This window comes from Toxotes jaculatrix, chromosome 3 (assembly GCF_017976425.1).
Source record: "Toxotes jaculatrix isolate fToxJac2 chromosome 3, fToxJac2.pri, whole genome shotgun sequence".
Taxonomy (NCBI): domain Eukaryota; kingdom Metazoa; phylum Chordata; class Actinopteri; family Toxotidae; genus Toxotes; species Toxotes jaculatrix.
Window position 1 is genome coordinate 9,678,085 of NC_054396.1, and position 20,091 is coordinate 9,698,175.

A 20,091-nucleotide genomic window follows, 5' to 3' on the forward strand; every position below is an offset into this window, starting at 1 on the left:
GTGTGGACGAGGAGCTGTCCGCGGTGCTGAAACCTCTCCATCCACCTCTGTCTCTCTGTCTCCGGGTGACGTGACCACAGCTTGAGGACAGACAAAGAGATGGTTTATCGTTTGAGACAGATTTCTTTTATCGATAACCTTTTTAGAAGAAAAGCCCGATCGCTCCTTGGTTTGGTGAAACATGATAATGTCATACGTATTGTCTCACTCACGGATTAACAGAGAATGGAGGATGCGGGAGATAGATGCTGCACGATGTCCGCCTCATGACGATAAACATGTATGAGCACGCTTATAGGCTCATGTACCATTTATTGTTTTATAGATTTATATACGTTTCATATATGTTTCTTCTCCATGTCTCCTCATCCTCCCCCTCCTCTCCCTTCGGGGGACAAACAGTGGGATATTTTTAGTCGGATCCCCCACCCTGAGACACACACGCACACACACACACACACACACACACACACACACACACACACACACACACACTCCTCCCGTTCAGACTTTCTCCTTCAGGGACTCGAACTCACATCTTACCAAAGGTAGACGCCAAACTGACGTCAGAGCACCCGTAATTTGACGTGTGAACACCGCCCCCCCACACCCCACTACCCGCCCCCCCAAACGCTCACAGCGCACAAACCAGCCCTCCCAATCACCAGTATCTCCACTCCTTGACGGACAAATACCGTGCCGAGGAATTAACAGAAAACAAGGACGTTGCTTTATTATCACTACACTAGATTTATACATCTTGGAGTTTTGGCTGCTTTTATTGGGAGGATCTAAGCTGTTTGTATACATATATATTTATATATCTACACACGCGCACACGTTTTTTTTTTCTCATCTGGTTGAATTTCCTCTGAGATGGAAGTGAGATGTCGTCCAGCGGTGATGTGTTGTGTTTTTGCCATCCTCTGCGCTGTGGTTCCCCGGTCGCTGGGGTCGTCTTACGTGGACAGACAGTACCTGAACGAGTGGGCAGTGGAGATCCCAGGCGGACTGGCCGCTGCGGAGGCGATCGCCAGGGAGCTGGACTACGAACTGGTCCGACAGGTAGGCACCAACGCCCCGGAGCGAAACGCTAGTTTACACATAAGGAATCAAATCACTCTAAAAAATGAGGCGTGCGCTGGCTGCTTTTAGTGGCTGTTATTTATTTGGCGTGACATTAAAGCTCTAATGCAATCCCATTTTAATATCAAACGTCTAGTTTAACAGCCACCAAACAGGAACCATAAAAGCCTGATGAATCACGGGATGTTAATTAAGCCTGCAGCCTACAGTATAAGCTGTGGACTGTGTTGTAACAGCTGTATCAGTTATTCTGCTTTGCATGATAAGGCCATTAGACTGGAAACTCATTGCTTTTATGATAGCCCAAAAGCACACATTGCATTTTCAGAACGCTGCTAAATTAAAGGAGGAGGATTTCAATTGATTTATGACTCACTGTTTACACATTTCTGATAACCCACAACGGGGGACTCAGGTTTTCATTTCCCAGCTCAGTACATCCCCGTCTTTCCCAGTATGTCAGACTGACTAATGCTGTCTTCTACAATCCAGAAACATTCGGTCTAGTCGGACTTATTAAGCCGGTTCATCAATGCATATGAAACCTGTAGCCCTGAGTAATGCTGGTCAATGATTAACTGAGCTTTCATGTGTCATGGATACTGAGACACACTGTATGCTTGTCTGTCTTCTTCTTTATACAACATTATATTCATTTAGAGGACATGTTTGTCCAGAGATGTTAAAAACACATGCGTTCAACCTCCATAGAAATAAGCGCCAGATGTCAACTGTGGAATGGACTAACATTTTATGACTTTACTCAAAGCATTAAACATCAGTCATTGACATTAATGAGGATATTACATGCCTTGGTGTCCCTACAGATCCATGCAATGCAGCCACAGAAAAGCAGACACACCTGTGGGTGAGAAAATGACTCTGTAACACAGACAAAATGAAGGGCAGAAATTGAGATGTAGCACCAGAGTCGTGTTTTAAATCATTTACTATCTGGATGAGGAAACAGTTTTCAGCTTGTTTTCCCCCAAAACTGAATTCCTGAGGCTTTTGTTGAGAGATAATAATGTTTCTACACCTGCACGACAGGCTTCAGCGACCAGATGGCAGGTATTATGTCATTTCCTATAAAATATTCATCTTGTCTCATGTCATGTCTTGCTCTCTGCAGATTGGGGCCCTGCAAGACCATTTCTTGTTCAAACACCGCAGTCATCCTAGCAGAATGAAACGGAGCGCCAGCCACATCACCAGGCAGCTGTCTGAGGATGATCGGGTGAGTGGTCTCTTTTAGCTGCTATCTTGTCCCCGTCAGCTCAAGATCACCGTGTCCCCGTTTTAACAGACTGAATAGACCAAACGTCTCCACCTGTCTGCGTATAGGTGCTTTGGGCAGAACAGCAGTACAAGAAACGTCGCAGCAAGCGAGCGTCCCTCGGGGGTTGCAGGGATTGCCCCGTGGATAAGCTGTTTGATGATCCCATGTGGAATCAGCAGTGGTACCTGGTGAGTCTCCAGTCGGGCTTGAACATCACACGAAAACACACACAAGAGTGAATTAAGCTTGTCTGCCACAGCTCTGGTTGAGAAAATGCAAATGAGAAATTCAAGCAAGTGAGTTAACAATTCATCCAGTTCATGCTGAAAATATCTGAACGCTGTGTGCTTCCCAGTGCCCCATAAACCACAGAACTAGGTTGACAGCCATCCTGCTGGTCATGTGTTGTGCACTTTGCGTCTGGTTGGGATGTCTGTTCGCATTCAGATGGTCTGATCGTCCCCCAGAGACGTACTGAAGCCTTGCGGGTGCTGGACAGCTCCACACTGTGGACTGCCCTCTGTCCTCACAGGGCCCTCTTGCTTATGGCAGAAGGTTATTGAGTGTATGTGTGCAGTGTGTATGTGTGTGTACATACACGTTTGCTCGTGGGCATGAATGTGGCTTGCGTGAATGCAAAAGATACAAACAGTGAACAATCAGTGCTTTCCCATAAACAGTGTCCAAAAAAAAAAAAAAAAAACAGAGGGGAAAAAACATGAAAACAATGAAATAATAGCATGTTATCAAGCAGTTCTAACCAAAAGAGCCATTTGCTTAATTGGTAACACAGTCCATGTGGAGATGAGAGGGGTGGAGAGACTATAATCCAGCAGGATGGAGTAGAGTAGAGCACCATGCATTTACCCTGAATGGGATGTTTTAGCCCATTGAGGCCAAGTAGCAGCAGTGAACACGAGATTGTCACAGCTGTGCATCCCCTTCCCTAACCATTACCGACACGCTGACTTTATCCTGACCGCAGGCTGACCCCCACATCACCTCTGTGAAGACATCTTTGCTTATTTTGATCCATAAGATTAGAATGAATTGTCCCACTGACCACAGCACATATGAAGGTGTAACAGTGGTTGAATGGGGCCTGGGAGGGAATCATCCAGGTCAAACCACCGAATGCATTAACTAGTTACTTGGTTAGGGCTGCAGCTAACAATTATTTTATGATCAATTGATCAATTATTTTCCATGTTGACTGATTAATCATTTTGTCTATAAAACATGAGAAAACAGTACAAAAAAATGACCATTACAATTCAAAAAGTCCAAGATGACCAAGTCACTGAATCATCTTTAGCTCAGTCGCCATCATTTGTTTGTCCCTGCTTTGCCAGAAAACAAGGAAGTGTATGTTAATGTGTGTTGCATCAGTGTTTGCGTTTGCTTTTCAGAGATAAAGAGAGAGAGAGAGAGAGAGAGAGAGAAGAGCAGGGATTCATATTACCTTTCCTCAGCTTCCACTTCTCCACACCTGCACTAACTGAGCATGACTCACACGCTTACAGGGAATAAGGAAATAAATTGAGACGAATCATTTTTGCCGATCAGGGATGATGACTCTAATGGAATTGGCCTTAAAGTGCCACTTAGTGTATTTCCACATGAGCCCATGTCTGTGTCACTGCAAGGGCCACGTTACACTCCGTCTGATGCATCGTGATTCATTCACCTCGTCCATTCAGCAAAGGACAAAGCTATGCAGGAATAGGTAAAACAGTGGAAAGAGAAAGGGTTTCAGGTGTCATTCTTTACATCACCCACTATGCTATAATGTCTTTTTTTTTTTTTTTTTTTGCAAATGAAGAAACACATATGATAATGAGATGGTCAAAGACAGACCTGATGATTACTGGCATTAGTGAGGGCGGAGCTGTGTGACGAGGGTAGAGGTTGATGTGCTGGCAGAGGGGGAGAGCTGGGCCTGGGAAGCGGATGAGTGTCTTTATCTTTCAAGAGTGGGTGACTGCCTGATAATTTAATCAGGGAGTGACTCATACTTGTAGCTTGAAATTCCTCTTGCCTGCATGGCTGTGTGTGTGTGACAGAGAGAGCAAGAAAGTAAGAGAGAGAGGGAGTGTGTGCATCCATGGCTGAGCCACTGTCAGTCTGTGTTACTCGTGCATGGAGGGATCTCTTTGTGCGATCTCTGGCGTGTGCGTGTCCACTCACTCGTTTTATAAGCTACTGTGTGTATTTGCTGTGTACCATTAAAGTGTGTGCATGGCTGGCCACTGACAGCCCCCTCAGCTGCTACCAGCATCAACAAGTGAGTCATTTGGTGTTACACCAAAACAAGCAAACTGTAGATATGAGCTGGTCGGGAGTAAAAAGCCTTGTGAGCAAATTACTATAAAAAGAAAAAACACATTGTGTGTAAGTAGGACATCTGCTGTGTATTTACATTGAGATTTGAGTTCCTCTATTCACTGTCAGCTGATTCTGATGCTGTCCAAAGACAGAAAGGTACAGTAAAGAGTTCCTAGTGAGAGGATGGGGTGAAAACAGGGAATCAAAGAGGGAGAGAAAAAAGGCGATACATCACAGGGATGAGTCACATCTTGGGGTGGCGTTCTGCAGTGTCTGTGCATAATGCGCAAAGAGCGAAAGAGCAATGTGAGTTCTTTTTTTAGTCTTAGCTGTCTCCAGCTCTGAATCATACTCTTCCCCGGGCAGGCAGGCAGGCAGGCAGGCAGGCAGGCATGGGTCCAGCTCTCTCTTCCCCCATTCCCTGCTGATTTTCCATTTAAAACACACACCCTCACACTGTGTGATATTACATTGCCTCAGAGATGGATTTCTAAAATAATCCGACTGGGGGATTGACTGTGAGTCGAGCCAGAAGAAGTGTGGCTTCAGATACAGCACATCTCTTGATGCTGTGAGGCATCTTAAGGGTTAAATTAATCAGTAGAGCTTGGACAACACAAAAGCCTCATCATGACCCTCTGGGAGCAATCTGCCTACAAGTGGCCATATTACAGAACTGGACTCAAGCCCCGATAAAGGAAAAGCCAACAATCCAGTGATGAATTTCTGCAAAGGTCAGTGGAAGAACAGGCAGACTCAGAGAGCTGGCAGACTCTACTTTAGTTGACCTTTTTAACAACGGAACACTTTAAGAGCCTGTTTAGATGAAATGATCATTTCAATTTAGTGTGAATTAGAGATGTGTCATTTTGCAAAACAAACAGCAGCCGCCCAACAGTCAACAGCAGCCCTATTTGTAACACATGATGCAAAATGTTCACACCATAACAAATAACCCCCTGTCCCTGTCTTCCAGCAAGATACACGGACGTCCTCCTCGCTGCCGAAGCTGGACCTGCACGTGATCCCCGTGTGGCAGAAAGGCATCACAGGAAAAGGAGTGGTCATCACCGTTCTGGATGACGGGCTGGAGTGGAACCACACAGACATCTACTCCAACTACGTAAGACACCGTTTCCATGGAGACAGCCTCTGTCGTCTGGGTCTGCCGTTGCCGTAGCAACGCAGCTGGTGACACCTTACAAGGCAAATCATGAAGACAGTAATAAGTCTTCTATATGATAATGTCTACCTCCAAGGAGCTTTTGGGGTTTTATTGTCTGGATTCTGTAATGGTGATACTGAAGTGAATGACTGTGCTCCTTGTATTTAGGGATGGAGAATTTGAAAATAATCTTAATTCCTCCAGTAATGTTTTGACAGCCTGCGCGTTGATGATGATAATTGCAAGCCAATGAAAGCAAGCGTGACTGAATTGGAGCTCAGTGGGGTTTCATTTTGGCATAGTTCCTCCTGTTGACAGGAACTCTAAAAGCCTTAAAAAGCCCCATCTGTGGTTTGGTTTCAAACAGTGCTGTCAGTCTCAGAAGCCAGCCGCCACTTCCTCACCACTGCACAGAACGAGAGGGAAAGAGAGGGACTGAGGGAGGGAGAGAAAGAAATGATGTATGACAAGAGGGCTGATGGAAACAACTCCCACTGTAATTAAGTTAACGCAGATTAATCAAAGAGTCTCAATCAACCGAGACGCTCATCCTTAACAATCAAGGCATATGAGCGGGGTGCATTTGCATAACTTAATAGCAGTAATTTTAAAATGACAGGCGCAGGCATCTGATAGAAATCTTATTAAATATTAAACCTGTTGCTGTGAGGAAGCTTTAAAATAACAAATCGGTTTAATTTCCTATTTAATAAGAATACAATTTTTGCATTTTATTATATGCACAAATTGTACTTGAATGACAGTAAAGAGAAAAACAGACATGACTTATACCACACACAGTGTAGCGTTTAAACTGCAGTTTGTCGACCCATGACACACCCCTCAGGCAGGAGCAGCATTGTCAAGCAGTCAGAAGGTTTCAGCAAATAGCAGATAGCTGTTGCCACGTACTCCTTCATCTGCGGAGTCTTTCAATATGTGTTGTTTCACTATTTGCTCACATCACTCTCTCCACTTGTCATCAAATCATACACGTCTCCATAACAGCAGAGTGGTCCGGACAAGCCTCCGTCACTGATGCACACTGACGTCATCCCTGCTTTTAAAAAGACGAGTCTGATTGTTTTCTGTCTGTTTCTGTTTTTAAAGGATCCAGCGGCCAGCTACGATTTCAATGACAATGACCCCGACCCCTTCCCCAGATACGACTCCACTAATGAAAACAAGTGAGTTCACTGCTGAGACTAAAATTACTATACCTTTCTTAATTTTATGAAACTGGAACAAGCTTGTCCCTAGTTTGGTGAGACCTCTTCCTTTGGTTTCTTTGACTTCAGTGAACTGTTCTCATGGGAAGACTGATTATTACAAGTTGCATCCTAATCTAATAATAAATAAACATAAAGTAGGCAAGAACTGGCTGAACATACTGAAAGCAGACTCTGCCAGAGGGTGGGAAGACACTTGTTTCACTGGATTCAGTTTACTTCCTCCCCTGCTTTTCCTCTGCAAGTGTTTCTCAGACCATACCTGAAGTTAATGGCTTACCGTGTGCCAGCTGTCTCACGCACGCACACACGCACACACACACACACACACACACACACACACACACACACACACACACACACACACACACACACACACACACACACACACACACACACACACTTCTCTCCGCCAACAACATTGTGCTCTTTTGTTATCAGAATACTCCACAGTTCAAAGCAGATGAATAATTGCAGGGCTGTACATACAGAGGTCCTCCATTTTCAGATGACGCAAATGACCCTCTCCTCACGATCATTATTTTCTGCTCTAAACATGACATTTTAAGAGAGAATGTTATGTAACCAAGCGGTCAAGTGGCCTCCTGTAATAAGTTTTGCATTCTCTCAAGTAATAAGGGCAGGTAATACAGTTGAAAACAACCATTAGGGAAAAATAATGCAGTGAAATTCCTGTCAATGTCCTGTCCTGTAACGTGTTATTTTTTAAATTTTACAAAAACACAAGTGAGTGTTTAAATTAAATGTATATTAAATCTGTTTTTTCTTCGCAGGCATGGGACCAGGTGTGCTGGGGAAATTGCTATGCAGGCAGACAACAATAAATGTGGGGTTGGAGTAGCATTTAACTCCAAGGTTGGAGGTAAAACCTTTTTACAGCTCTGGTTGTTGTTGCTGTCTCTGCAGCTTTTGTGGGATTTAATGTAAATGATAGTGATTTTATCAGTTCAGAAATAATCAGAAATTATTCTATAAAAAGTAGATGATAGTATTCATATGTTATTCTTGAATACAGTAAGGACATGTCTGGTAGGTGTAACCATGCTTGTTTAACAAGACAGTAAAGTTCAGGACATGAAGAGCATTAATTGACGACATCATTTCACCTTTAGGTACCATGGCTGCAAACATGGATTTTTATTTATTTTATTTATAGCCAGCAGGGAGGGAAGATTTCCTGTTGGAGACCTGATTTTTATACCAGATGGTTGCGTAATGTCACTCTCTAAAATTACTCAGCTCCAATCCACCTAAACAATGGTTTGCATATTAGGGCTGCAACATCTGAGGGGCCAGGGTGGTCAGTGGGTTCTTATAGTGCCCCAGAGGTACCTAAATCTTGAAATGAGAACATGATACAGTTCATTGCCTTGAAATCAAAGCATTGTATTCATAACATTAAATTAAGTAAAGGACTTGATATTTTTTCTTTCTAATATTTTTGTTTATTTAGGGATTAGGGAGTGAAATGTGATACTTTCTTTGTTTTCTACCTTTGAATATCCTGTCCTAAAATTTCCCCGTTCCTCTCTCTCTGCTTAGGGATTCGCATGCTGGATGGGATTGTGACTGATGCCATCGAGGCCAGTTCTATTGGGTTCAATCCAGACCATGTGGACATCTACAGTGCCAGCTGGGGACCCAATGATGATGGCAAGACAGTGGAGGGCCCTGGCCGCCTGGCCCAGAAGGCTTTTGAATACGGTATCCAGAAGGTAAATGATAAGACGGGCAGTTTTCACTCACAGTCAGCTGGTGTGAACTCAGACTGAGGTTCCTAGTGGGAGCTATTATCTGCAGCAGTGACGGGAATCAGATAGAACAGAATCAATAAGGACAATGTTGTCTGCTGCTGGGAATAAAGCTTCTAATGACAACATGCTATTGGTCATAGTTGTCAGAAAACATTTATGTTTCTATTTCAGTTTAAAATAGGTTAAAGTATGATAATTTCTATACAGCATTATAGCATGTTTGGTATATAAAATGTGTTTGCAGTGTAAGCAACAAGGCCAGATCAGATAGCACAACGCATCTAGCATTTCTTTTCTCTGTCGTGCCTTCTGCAGGGCCGTGGTGGGAAAGGCTCTATCTTTGTTTGGGCATCAGGTAATGGTGGCCGTCAGGGAGATAACTGTGACTGTGACGGCTACACGGACAGCATCTACACAATCTCAATCAGCAGTGCCTCCCAGCAGGGCCTGTCCCCTTGGTACGCTGAGAAGTGCTCCTCCACTCTGGCTACAGCGTACAGCAGTGGAGACTACACCGACCAGAGGATCGTAAGTAACCACCTTTGCAGTGTTGTGTCACGTTATATTCATGGTAGTTAATGTTTGTTCAATGGATATGTCATGTTAATCTATGAATTTATTTTCCATGTTACACATTGGCCACTTACTTTCAGACAAGTGCTGATCTACACAATGAGTGCACTCAGACTCACACTGGAACGTCGGCCTCTGCCCCGCTGGCCGCTGGAATATTTGCCCTGGCACTGGAACAAAAGTATGCATTACTGCAAATGACACATCTGTTACTGACACAATCTGTATATGATATTTTAATACAACGTTCCAAGTCATTTGGCATTTTTATATATACATATATACACACATCAGTAAATACTCACTGGTCTGCCTCCTTGTCCACATTCCCTGCTTTTAGCCCAGACCTAACCTGGAGAGACCTGCAGCACATCGTAGTCTGGACATCTGAGTTCGATCCTTTGGCCAATAATCCAGGTTGGAAAAGGAACGGAGCAGGACTGATGGTCAACAGCCGCTTTGGCTTTGGCCTCCTGAATGCTAAAGCCCTGGTGGACCTCGCTGACCCGGCCACCTGGAAGCATGTGCCTGAAAAGAAGCAATGTATCGTCAGGGATGATTCTTTCCAGCCCAGGTATCTCTATCTCTCATTTACCTTTTGCTTTTTGTTTAGCATGTTATCTCTGTAGTTTCTGTTTTTTGCTTTGCCAGTGGCACAGAGTTTGTGACAACCCTAGCTGCTCTATACTGTCTAAAAGATCACTGTGGTAGACGACATGACATTTTGGCAAAGTATCTAATTCAAGTAAGAGAAAGAGGGAGAGAGTTAGATTTGCTAATGTCATGACAAGCAAACAGATAAAACCATCTGTGTTATTAAAGACGCATCTGTTGCTTTATTCGAGTGGGGTGGTGACAACAACAAATCCTAAGCTTGGGAGGGCTTTCAGAGCCATGAAAATGAATCGAAATTAATTAAAAAGAGCTTGTTTTTTTCACCATGACAGATGTGATCATTGAAATTTGAGGTCAGTCATCAACTATTGACAGTTTGTGATTTGTTTACTAATTTCTAAAAAAAAATGGGATTAAATATCCAAATAGAAATCCGCCAAGCGCGGACTGAAACTCAGAGGAAAGAATACCTCCAGCTGTTGTCTAACCAGATGTTTTGTTTTGTGTTCCTTTTTGGATTAACAACTCAAGAAAATCGAGGGATAAAGATTAGTTGCTGTACTCTGAACTTGAAAAAAAACTTTTTCCTCTTCATATTGTACCACCGCCAGCAGCTAAGGCCAGCAGCTAAGGCCAGCAGCTAAGGCCAGCAGCTGAGGCCAGCAGCTAAGGCCAGCTGAGGTCTGAGTTCCTTCAAGTGTCCATTTTGCCATTTGCTTTGGATTACGGGACTCAATAGCACTGACACCCAGTTTCCCCATCACCTTGCTACATCCCTGTTTAATCCAGAGGATTTGGCTCTGCATTTCCGTCACTGCTTAGTGGTCTACAACCCCCTCCAGCTGTATGCCAGCTTGAACACGGAAATCCTTTCATTCATGTCTGGGAGAGATGGGGATTAACTGTTTTTGCAAATGAATGACCAAAGGCATCCAAATCTGTCAATGCATCTTATGTATGTGTGTGATGAACAAAATATTTCCCAAATTTGGGATTGTTGTCGAATTATCACAGGATAATATGTGTTGCCTGCAGTACGTGCAGCTGTTAGGTGTTTTTTCCATCCTGCTGCAGTTTCCCAGACCTACGTGCAGTAATGAGAACATGTCAGGGAACTACATGGCACATATGATAGACTTCTGTTGTCATGGAGAGCTGTTTGTTTGTCTCATTCCCTGCTATTTTAATACATCCCACAGGGAGCTGAAAGCAGCAGGGGAGATCACTATAGAGATTCCAACCAAAGCCTGTGCGGGGCAGGAGAACACAGTCCGCTCATTGGAGCATGTGCAGGTGGAGGCCAGCATTGAATACACCAGGAGAGGAGATCTTCACATCACACTCACCTCCCCTGCCGGTTAGAGATGTGTACACACACACACACACACACACGCACACACAATCATGCATGTGCGAGTGCAATAACAAAGCCCTCAATTGATCTATCTGTTTGGACACATCTGATTTTCCCTCAGGTACCAATACAGTGCTTCTGGCTGAGCGAGAGAGGGACACGTCCTCTAACGGCTTCAGAAACTGGGACTTCATGTCTGTTCATACATGGGGAGAAGACCCTGCTGGTACATGGACGCTGAAGATCACAGACACTGTGAGTTACAGACATGATTTAGAGATGAAACACCGTTTCTCAGCTGTAATTTTAAACTAGCTTCATATTTCTGCATGCAGCTGAAGCAAGAATTAAACTATTGCATACAAATGCAGTGATAAACATTTAAATTAAGTATTTAAGCTTGCAAAAAAATGTCCATAAGGATAAACATCTTGTTTATGCTGCATGTAAGTATTACTATAAGCAATGTGCTGAGTTTGTGTTAGTTTTTCTGAGATTTAAAGATCATTTTCTCTCAGTCTGGTCGTATGGAGAACGAGGGCCGTATCTTGAATTGGAAGTTGATTCTTCATGGAACGTCAGAGAAGCCAGAGCACATGAAGAAACCTAGAGTGTACATTCCCTACAACGCTGTGCAGAATGACAGGCGTGGTGTGGAACATATGGACGACATGATGGAGGTGAGTGCAAAGCTACATGTGAATGTCTACGAAGATGGATGTTAAAGGAAAGGGATGAGTGCAAGTGTTAGGCTGATTGTAGTGTCTGAAGTTTCTCTTGAAAACCCAAAGCAAAGCTGTCTAAGAGGACATAAAACACAACTCCTTTTATCCCAGCAATTTTATCACAGTGCAAGAGTACAAGAAGAGTCTACGTTTAATTCCAGATCTGTCATGCTGGAGTACAGAGCCAACACACACTTCAAAGTCCAAGTGATTTTTTTAAACACAAATTGTGAAACTGTAATTCCAAGCTAATGTACAATCTCTCTTGGAGCTAAACAAATTGGAACACTGTTCTGTGGCCTATATTTAGATGCACATGCTGAGGATCATTTTTGTCTCACAGTGTGCGTCACGCACCACTAACATGTCTCCTCTCTGTCTGTCTGCTGATTCAGGAGCCCACACAGGCCCATCCACCTCCTAAGACAGAAACTGCACATGCTTCTCCCTCTTCCGACCCAGAAAAGGAGCCCAAAAAGCCTCTGAATTCACCCTACTCCCCCTCTCTGGCCCTTCTGCGCCTCCTGCAGACAGCCTTCAACAGGCAGATTCCAGTCCAGGCGCAGCCCCCGGCCATAGCCAGATCCTCCTCCTCCATCTGGAGAAATCAGCAACAGCTGGACAGGAGTCTCTCTCCACCTACAACAAAACTCCCCGCTCAGAAGCTGTACCAGGCTCTGGACTTGATCAACAAGTACCAGGGCCCTGAGGACAGTGTCTACAGTGACTACAGCGATGGCTTCTACAGCACCAAGCCATACAGGCACAGAGATGACCGACTGCTGCAGGCCCTGTTTGAAATGTTAGATGATGACCGCAAGTGAAGACGAGAGGAGAGGAGAGGAGAAGAGAAGAGAAGAGAAGAGAGGAGAGGAGAGGAGAACAGAGGAGACATATATAAGATAAGGGAGAAGCATGGTTATGTGTTGGTTGGGGAGCAGAGGAACAAGGCAAAGAGAAGAGAGAAAGCAAAGGGATGGGATGAGGCGTTGGAGTTTAGGAGAAGAGAAGAAACACAGGAAAGAAAACTCCTACTCTTCCACTCAGTTTTCAGTTTTCCCCCAAAATGCTGCACATCTGTTCTCTTCACATTCATCTGCCAATCACCATTCATTAATTATTCCTTTCATTCAGTCTCGGGAGATTTACAGAGTCTACATATGATTCAAAACATGGATTTGTTGTTGAGCCTCTCTGCTACAAACTCTATCTCCATGTAGTAAAAGTGAAAGCATTTAAATTGTAAGAAAAGTCAGGGAAAGCCTTGTGTCTCTTCTCTTCACTGCCTGCTCAAGCATGCCGCCTTTAGAATATAAGTTTTGTATTAGTCTCTATATATTAATTATATATTATACAAAGACAATGATTGTAATATGGTTTCGAAAACACTTGACATCTAAAATCTCCACTTTCAAAAATCCAGTTTCTATTTATAGTTTTGCTTTTTCATGTTTTTCTTTTTTCTTTCAAAATGTTTCACTCTTGTATCAGACACCTACACACTTTATTCACTTCAGATGACAAATTGATTCTTAAGAAACAGACATGAAGTCATTAAATTAGAATCAGCATACATTCAAAACAAAATAAAAAATTTAAATTGACCAAATTTTTTAAAAGTTTAAACGTGTTGACAAAAGATTTAATCTCAGGGTGTCAACAACACTAAAGAGAGCAGAAGAATTGTATTCTGGGCTGTAAGTATTAAGAGAAATATATTTATTGTGAAAGATTATTTACTACAAAAGTATGCAGATGAGACAGTTGTACCAATATACTATAAAAACCTCGACTTTGCTAATAATGAATGACAGAAGGAGCACTGGAAAGTCTTTCAGGTGGAGACACATTCAAAATGAAGAAAATAACAGATTGATCTTCTTCTTGTGCAATTTGTTTAATTTTGTATAAGTACAATGCTGCATTAAATGAAATATTTTTCTAAGGATCCTCATAGTTTATGGAAATAATATATACAGTATCAAACCCGTGAACGGTTTATTTTCTCGTGGTGCAGTTCTCTCATTAACTGCAAAGTCAGCGTAGTTATCATAACTACCAATAAACACTGCCAAAATTTTTTGCTGTGGAAAAGCTTCGGTGTATTCAGTGGTTGTGCAAATGGCTAACATGTTGTTTGTTCATCACCGGTAACATGACAACCACAAACAGTTCTTTAAATCCTTGACAGATTATTGCTTCATTGTTTTCAGCTGTACCACTTCTCTGGTATTATTTATTTGGTATTAAAGGACCTATCACAGCTGACCGGAAAATCTGTAGTATAGGGGCTCTGCACTGCAATCTTCAATCAGATTCATCTTAAACGCCTTAATATATGCTATAATAAATGTGTGTACTCATCTCCACATGGTGTAGATCAACTTATAGATGCTAGTCCAAGTGTTTATGACACGAATAGGTATGAAGCCTCTATGCAGAGTCTTTATCCTCCAGCTCAGAGCTGCCTGCCCCGCTTCTCTGCCAACAGAGTGACAAAGGGAAAAAGAAAATGTTTGGGACAACGCTTTACATACACCCTGTAATTTATCCATTCTTTAGAGTAGCCTGTGCTGTTTTCTTTATGTTTTTGTTTTTGACTGATGCTTCAGTCCAAAGCTGTTTACACAAACCAATATTATGTTGCAATTTCTGTATGGATGTACAAAAAAAAAAAAAAACAATGAGATTTAACGTAATAAACTGCAAAGTGACCTCTTGAGTCCGTCTGAGTCCCTGGCAGCATGCAGTATTTCTGGGCCTTGACTAGACTCATTGCTTCACAAAAGATATTACAAGCACTTTAAAGTATACTGTCTCTTTATCTTGACTGTTGACATGCAGGAGCCTCTTCAATTGTGTTTCCTGTTGAATGCCTCCACCTTGTGGACAGCGAGAGTACAACACCCTGCTGATATGAACTGAGGTTGGTTTAATACACAGTCTTTCTACTTCCTACTTAATGTCCTGGAGGGTTCTGACGTTCTTCCAGAGTTTTTTTTATTGTCCCTTCATAGCCCACAGTTCATTGTCATGCTTCCAACATGCGTAGGAGGAAAGAATGTTAGTCCACTTCTCTCTTTGCTGACAGTATAACATTTTAAATCTTTTCTCTCCCTGTTTGTGTCTTATCCTCCACTTCTCAACTCCTCCCATTCGCCCAGATTCCCCACACATCTGGTTGCTTTGGGTTTGCTCCAGAACTGAATACTGCAAAAGCCTGAGGGGGGAGAGTGAAGGGGGGGGAGCAAGAACGAAGATATGTGAAGAAAAGTGAGCGGAAAATATTATAAAAGCAACAAGAACAGAGAGAAAGAGGGGGCAAGGTAAGAAACTAATCACTGACGGAAAGCAGTGAGTTAAACAGCAAATTTCCAGGAATAGACAGAGTGAGCAGGAGAGGAACAGAGAGAGAGGCAGAGATTTTTTTTTAATAGTAGCAAAAATAGTAGCCTCAGACAAAGGTTTCTGTGTTTATCCATCAACAGGTCACAGTATGGCGTTGTTTCCGTTCTGCAAGACGCCCACAGGTCAGTATAACCTCAGCCACTGCTCCACCTCTTCTGCTCATGCCACAAGTGGTTGTTTTCCCCTCACTTGTCATTGATTTGTGACTGCTGTACTTGTACATGCTCAGTGAAAGCTTGGTTGCTTTTGAGACAAGCAGATTTTGGATTGAGCCAGCAAGGATTAAGTGCAAACGCCAAAGATTGTTAAAGCTGTTAGAGGTTTTCTGTGAGCGACCTGATGCTTAAAATAGGTCCAGGAAGGAAAAAAAAGGCAAGAAAATTATTTCAAGAACTCCTGTGTCTTTCCCCTAAATCTTTTTAGGAAGAGCATGCATATCACAGGAGAACATGAAGATAAACTTCTACACTCACTTACTTAAGCCTCTGCTTATATTCTCTCTCATGCAATTATGGGTAACTTTTGGTTCTGAACCAGTCTCTCGTCATAACTCTTTCTTTTCTTTTTTTTTTTTTTTGCTCACTTAGACGACAAGATTTTACTATGTTGTAAATCCCAGTTGCAACTGCTTGTTTATTTGAGTTGTTACATGTTTTGTGTCTTTTTCCTAAACTTTCTCAAATTCAGAACAGGACTTTGTACTGTGATTGTTCCATTAAATGGGCTACAGTGTAAAGCACATAAGTATTTCATTTACTTCAGAGATTACATTATTTGAGCAATCACAGGTTGCTACCTTTCCAAAGAGAAATGTTTCTTTAGCGGTGCATTCCTTTTCTTTCCTGTGAGATCAGGCTTTTTTTTACCTATCAGGGCTTAAAATGACATTAATAATTATCACATGCTCACTGGGGGAGTACAGCAACTGGTACTGGTTACATTAAATTGAGATGTGTGTGTTTGTCCTTCACACAGGATCTGTCAGAGTGACCAGAATACAGCTAGTCCTGTATTGTTTCCTCCTGTGTCTTATCATATGTAAGTGTACAGAAGAATTTCTTCTACTCTAACACTTTGTCCCAGGACTAAATGCACTTTGAAAAAAAAATCTTGTGGCCCAGTAAATATAAAACAGAACCCTTTTGTTTGGACTGCATGCTAAGCAGTTCCCATCCTGTCATGTTCAGAAAGGTCTGTTCTTTATATTTTGTCTTGATTGTGACAGATTATTATAAAACATGTAATATCTTTTCTAAATGTTCCAGGCACAGACATGTGGTGAAAGTTAAAATGTAGTTTAAATAAGGTCAGTTGTGCTCAATTTGACTGAACTGGAAATATTTTTTCTCCAGCTTCTCAAAAGTGTACTTCACAAAAAGTATCACTTCCTGCTATTTCTCCTGAAGAGAAACCAGTCTGATGTTGAGATAAAAAGAAAAAAAAAAAATCATGTTTTGCCTCCTCAGACTTTCTCCATGGACGTAAAGGCACTGCCAGTGGGAAGTCACCTCACCCTATCTTTCATGCCTTGGGAATGGATAGGGGAGGAGAAATGACAGTTGTCAAGCCAGCGGTACCACAAACTCCTATGGAGACACCATGGGGTGCTCCTTTAGTGTGGGGTGGCACCCGCAACTCGGCCTGGCGCAGAGCTAAATTCGCACAACAGGGAATCCGTACAGGTCTGCTGACCCTCGTTGTGGGAACTTACAGCCACTTTGTCCGACGCTTCCTCTCTTCAGCTGAAACCTACTTTCTCCCAGGTCAGATGGTAACCTACTACATTCTCACAGACAGTCCCCATTCTCTGGATCCCCCCATCGAGTTGGGGCCAGAACGAGAGCTGAAGGTGGTTCCTGTCGCAGAGCTGCCTGGGTGGGACAGACTGGCCCATCGTCGTATGGCCCTGCTTGCTGATGCCATCAAAGAGCCAATCAGCAGCGAGGTTGAATACATTTTCTGCGCTGACGTTGACCAGGAGTTTGTGGCCCCTGTGGGACAGGAAATCCTAGGAGACCTGGTGGCCACGTTACACCCTGAGCTCTATGGGATGCCACGAAATACATTTCCTTATGAAGTTGAAGAAGTCTCATCTGCTTGTGTGGAGGAAGATGAAGGAGACTACTACTACACCTCAGAGTTGTATGGTGGGTTGGTTTCTGATATGTACAGACTGGCTCGCGCCTGCTCTTTGCTCATTCTGGAGGACCAGGCCAATGGAGTAGTGGCAAGGGGCCTTGAGGAGAGCTACCTGAACCGCTACCTGATCGACCACAGGCCGACCTGTGTGCTGTCACCAGAGTACAGCTGGTGGGACTCGGCCCTGGCCGCTGATGTGCCTGTACAGAGGCTAGTCTCCCTGGGAAGGCAATGTGAGTCTTACGATAAGAAGGCGAGAGAGCAGCACAAATGTTGAACAAATGTAAAAGGTAGGATGGGGGGTTCAGCTGGCTAAATCCACCAAAGTATCTCATTTCTACATGAAGCACTGCTGTTTTTAGAGTTAGATTTTCTTTGGAGAGGGTCTCCGGTCAACATTTAGCAGTGTTATGAAAGGACAGAAGATGGAGGGAAAAAAATAAAGGCACATATTTCAGTCATCTTTATCCAGTTATTAATTCTGAATTTCTATTTAATTTTCTGTTCTATTAGCCATAGGCTGCAATCACTCAAAAGCAAACTGCACAATCTGTTCTCTATTAAAGAACCATTTGTGTGAACAGCACCTCTACGTGCCTGCTATCTCTTCCACAGCAGACAAAAACAAAATTGACCTGTCTCTTTAAACGAAGCACTCGTCCTCTCCATTAATGTCAGCCTATGAGATACTGCTGCAGCTGCTTTGTGGTCAGCAGTGATAAGAGTCAACAGTGTAAGTGCACACTTTCCCCACAGTGGCCAATCATTAACTGGAAGGGCTGCTGTTTCAAGGTCTTTAAATACCAGGTGGGGGCAAAATGGACACAACGAGATGCTGTTTCTTCAGGTTGCATCTGCCATGTTTGAGCTTCAGCTAACGTAGTTTTGAAACTGGTGAAACTAGCTAGAATGTATTGAAGTAATTTTCTATCAAAAACTCTTATTTTCCCCATTTGCGAGTTGGAGTAAAAGGTAAACTCAAATGACCTGATGTCAGTGGCTGTTATGTTGTGAGTCAGTCTGCTTGCCTCTGTCTTCCACACACAGAAACACACAAGCATGCTCCCACATTCGCACTCTGCTTTCTTTCCCTCGTGCGCTGTGTTTAATGGGAGGTTTAAGCAGCAGCAGATGGCTTTTTCTCACTGCCAGACAGAATCTGTCCTCAGGGCCAGATCGCCACGTTGAGTGAAGTTGAAGGTGAACTTCAGATTATCCCATGAAGCTAATTTTTTTTTTTTTTTTTTTTGCTTTAACTAAAATCAAAATTATCAGGTTGCCACATACTTATGTTTCTGTTAACTCATTACCAGCATTCATATGTTAAGTATGAGCTGAGTTTCCCATTAGACTGTAACTTTCTGTTTCATAACACCCTGCTTTCACATATCAGCATATAGCACAATACAGCTGCCATCTACAGATGTTCCTTACCATCTGCTGTAGTTTTGTCAAGAATGCCTCTGTCACTTACACATGAAAGCCTTTTTTTTTACATGGGCTGCCTGATCCATGCTGAGTGCCCCTTTTCATGCCATAATGCAAAGCAGTTTAAAGAATTATTGGTTTAATCCTTGTCATGTGGTTTACTGGTGGTCAAGGCACCCACTGGCAACAGCAGCATAACCAAAGGCGGGGGAAGAGTCTGTATAGAAATCCTTAACATGAAAATATTTACACATCTAATCCTGTTTCTTTTATTATCAGCTATTAAATTGTTAGGTGTTGAAAAATAATAATATATATATAAATCTCCCTTGTGCAGACAAAACACATCTTTGTGTGTGCCCCAAAGATGAACTCTACCTTTCTCCTCTGGTCAGAAGAAAGCATATTACTGACAGCCCTTTACCTTACATTACTGTTAGCTAATCCACAGAAACATTCAGATGTGTGTTAACAAAGCAGTTTTAATTGCCTAACAGATGTTTAATTTATCAAGTTTGGGGAATGCAATTGACACACTGCGGCTAATGGACCGCTCTGAAAGACAGGTAACCTTTAAGAATATAGTCAGATAGTAGGCTGGATTTTCAACATTACAGTGGTGAAGGATGAGGCTATACTGATTATTCCATGACTGGCATACTATAATACTAAATAAGTTGACAGCAAGGGAGAGTATGTTTGTGACAGCACAAACAAGTAGAGCAAGTCATGGCTGTAAATCCCTACAGTACATTGTGAGCTAATAAACACAAAGGATTCCTGGGAACAATGTTCGTACAGAGAAAAACATACAGTTAATCAGTTTTCAAATTTACATTTTGGTCTTTACCTGTATCCATAGATTGGCAAGAAAAAAAAATACATTAACATTTAAACCAAGAGGCAATTTTGAGTCTTCAGCTCACCTGTCTTGCATGTGTCTGTACTGAAACCTGGAGCACCTGGAGAAAATCTAACCCAGGATGTTGC

General features: G+C 42.7%; 2 protein-coding genes across 5 annotated transcripts; both read left to right on the forward strand.

Moving 5' to 3' along the window:
• Positions 1-876: 876 nt before the first annotated feature.
• Positions 877-12,950, forward strand: pcsk1 (proprotein convertase subtilisin/kexin type 1). 2 transcript variants are annotated; one of them, XM_041034111.1, is made up of 14 exons: positions 877-1,065; positions 2,219-2,323; positions 2,431-2,553; positions 5,667-5,813; positions 6,966-7,042; positions 7,879-7,967; positions 8,648-8,820; positions 9,175-9,387; positions 9,513-9,613; positions 9,773-10,006; positions 11,247-11,404; positions 11,523-11,656; positions 11,920-12,087; positions 12,522-12,950. In XM_041034111.1, the coding sequence occupies exons 1-14, from the start codon at positions 877-879 to the stop codon at positions 12,948-12,950; spliced, it is 2,340 nt and encodes a 779-aa protein (XP_040890045.1). The 2 variants fall into 2 exon arrangements, with proteins under 2 accessions (XP_040890045.1, XP_040890044.1); XM_041034110.1 differs by having other exon boundaries at positions 11,920-12,081.
• Positions 12,951-15,373: 2,423 nt separating this feature from the next.
• LOC121179536 (globoside alpha-1,3-N-acetylgalactosaminyltransferase 1-like) lies at positions 15,374-18,585 on the forward strand. 3 transcript variants are annotated; one of them, XM_041034429.1, is made up of 4 exons: positions 15,374-15,452; positions 15,615-15,656; positions 16,510-16,572; positions 17,001-18,585. In XM_041034429.1, the coding sequence occupies exons 2-4, from the start codon at positions 15,623-15,625 to the stop codon at positions 17,948-17,950; spliced, it is 1,047 nt and encodes a 348-aa protein (XP_040890363.1). In that variant the 5' UTR covers positions 15,374-15,452; positions 15,615-15,622; the 3' UTR covers positions 17,951-18,585. The 3 variants fall into 3 exon arrangements, with proteins under 3 accessions (XP_040890363.1, XP_040890364.1, XP_040890365.1); XM_041034430.1 differs by lacking the exon at positions 15,374-15,452 and having other exon boundaries at positions 15,561-15,656; XM_041034431.1 differs by lacking the exons at positions 15,374-15,452; positions 16,510-16,572 and having other exon boundaries at positions 15,621-15,656.
• Positions 18,586-20,091: the final 1,506 nt, after the last annotated feature.

Coding starts and splice junctions, on each gene's coding strand:
- LOC121179536 (XM_041034429.1), top strand. CDS start 15,623: ATGGCGTTGTTTCCGTTCTGCAAGACGCCCACAG. Junction 15,657..16,509: donor GTTCTGCAAGACGCCCACAG/GTCAGTATAACC, acceptor TCCTTCACACAG/GATCTGTCAGAGTGACCAGA. Junction 16,573..17,000: donor CCTCCTGTGTCTTATCATAT/GTAAGTGTACAG, acceptor TTGCCTCCTCAG/ACTTTCTCCATGGACGTAAA.
- pcsk1 (XM_041034111.1), top strand. CDS start 877: ATGGAAGTGAGATGTCGTCCAGCGGTGATGTGTTGTGTTTTTGCCATC. Junction 2,554..5,666: donor GGAATCAGCAGTGGTACCTG/GTGAGTCTCCAG, acceptor CCTGTCTTCCAG/CAAGATACACGGACGTCCTC. Junction 5,814..6,965: donor CAGACATCTACTCCAACTAC/GTAAGACACCGT, acceptor CTGTTTTTAAAG/GATCCAGCGGCCAGCTACGA.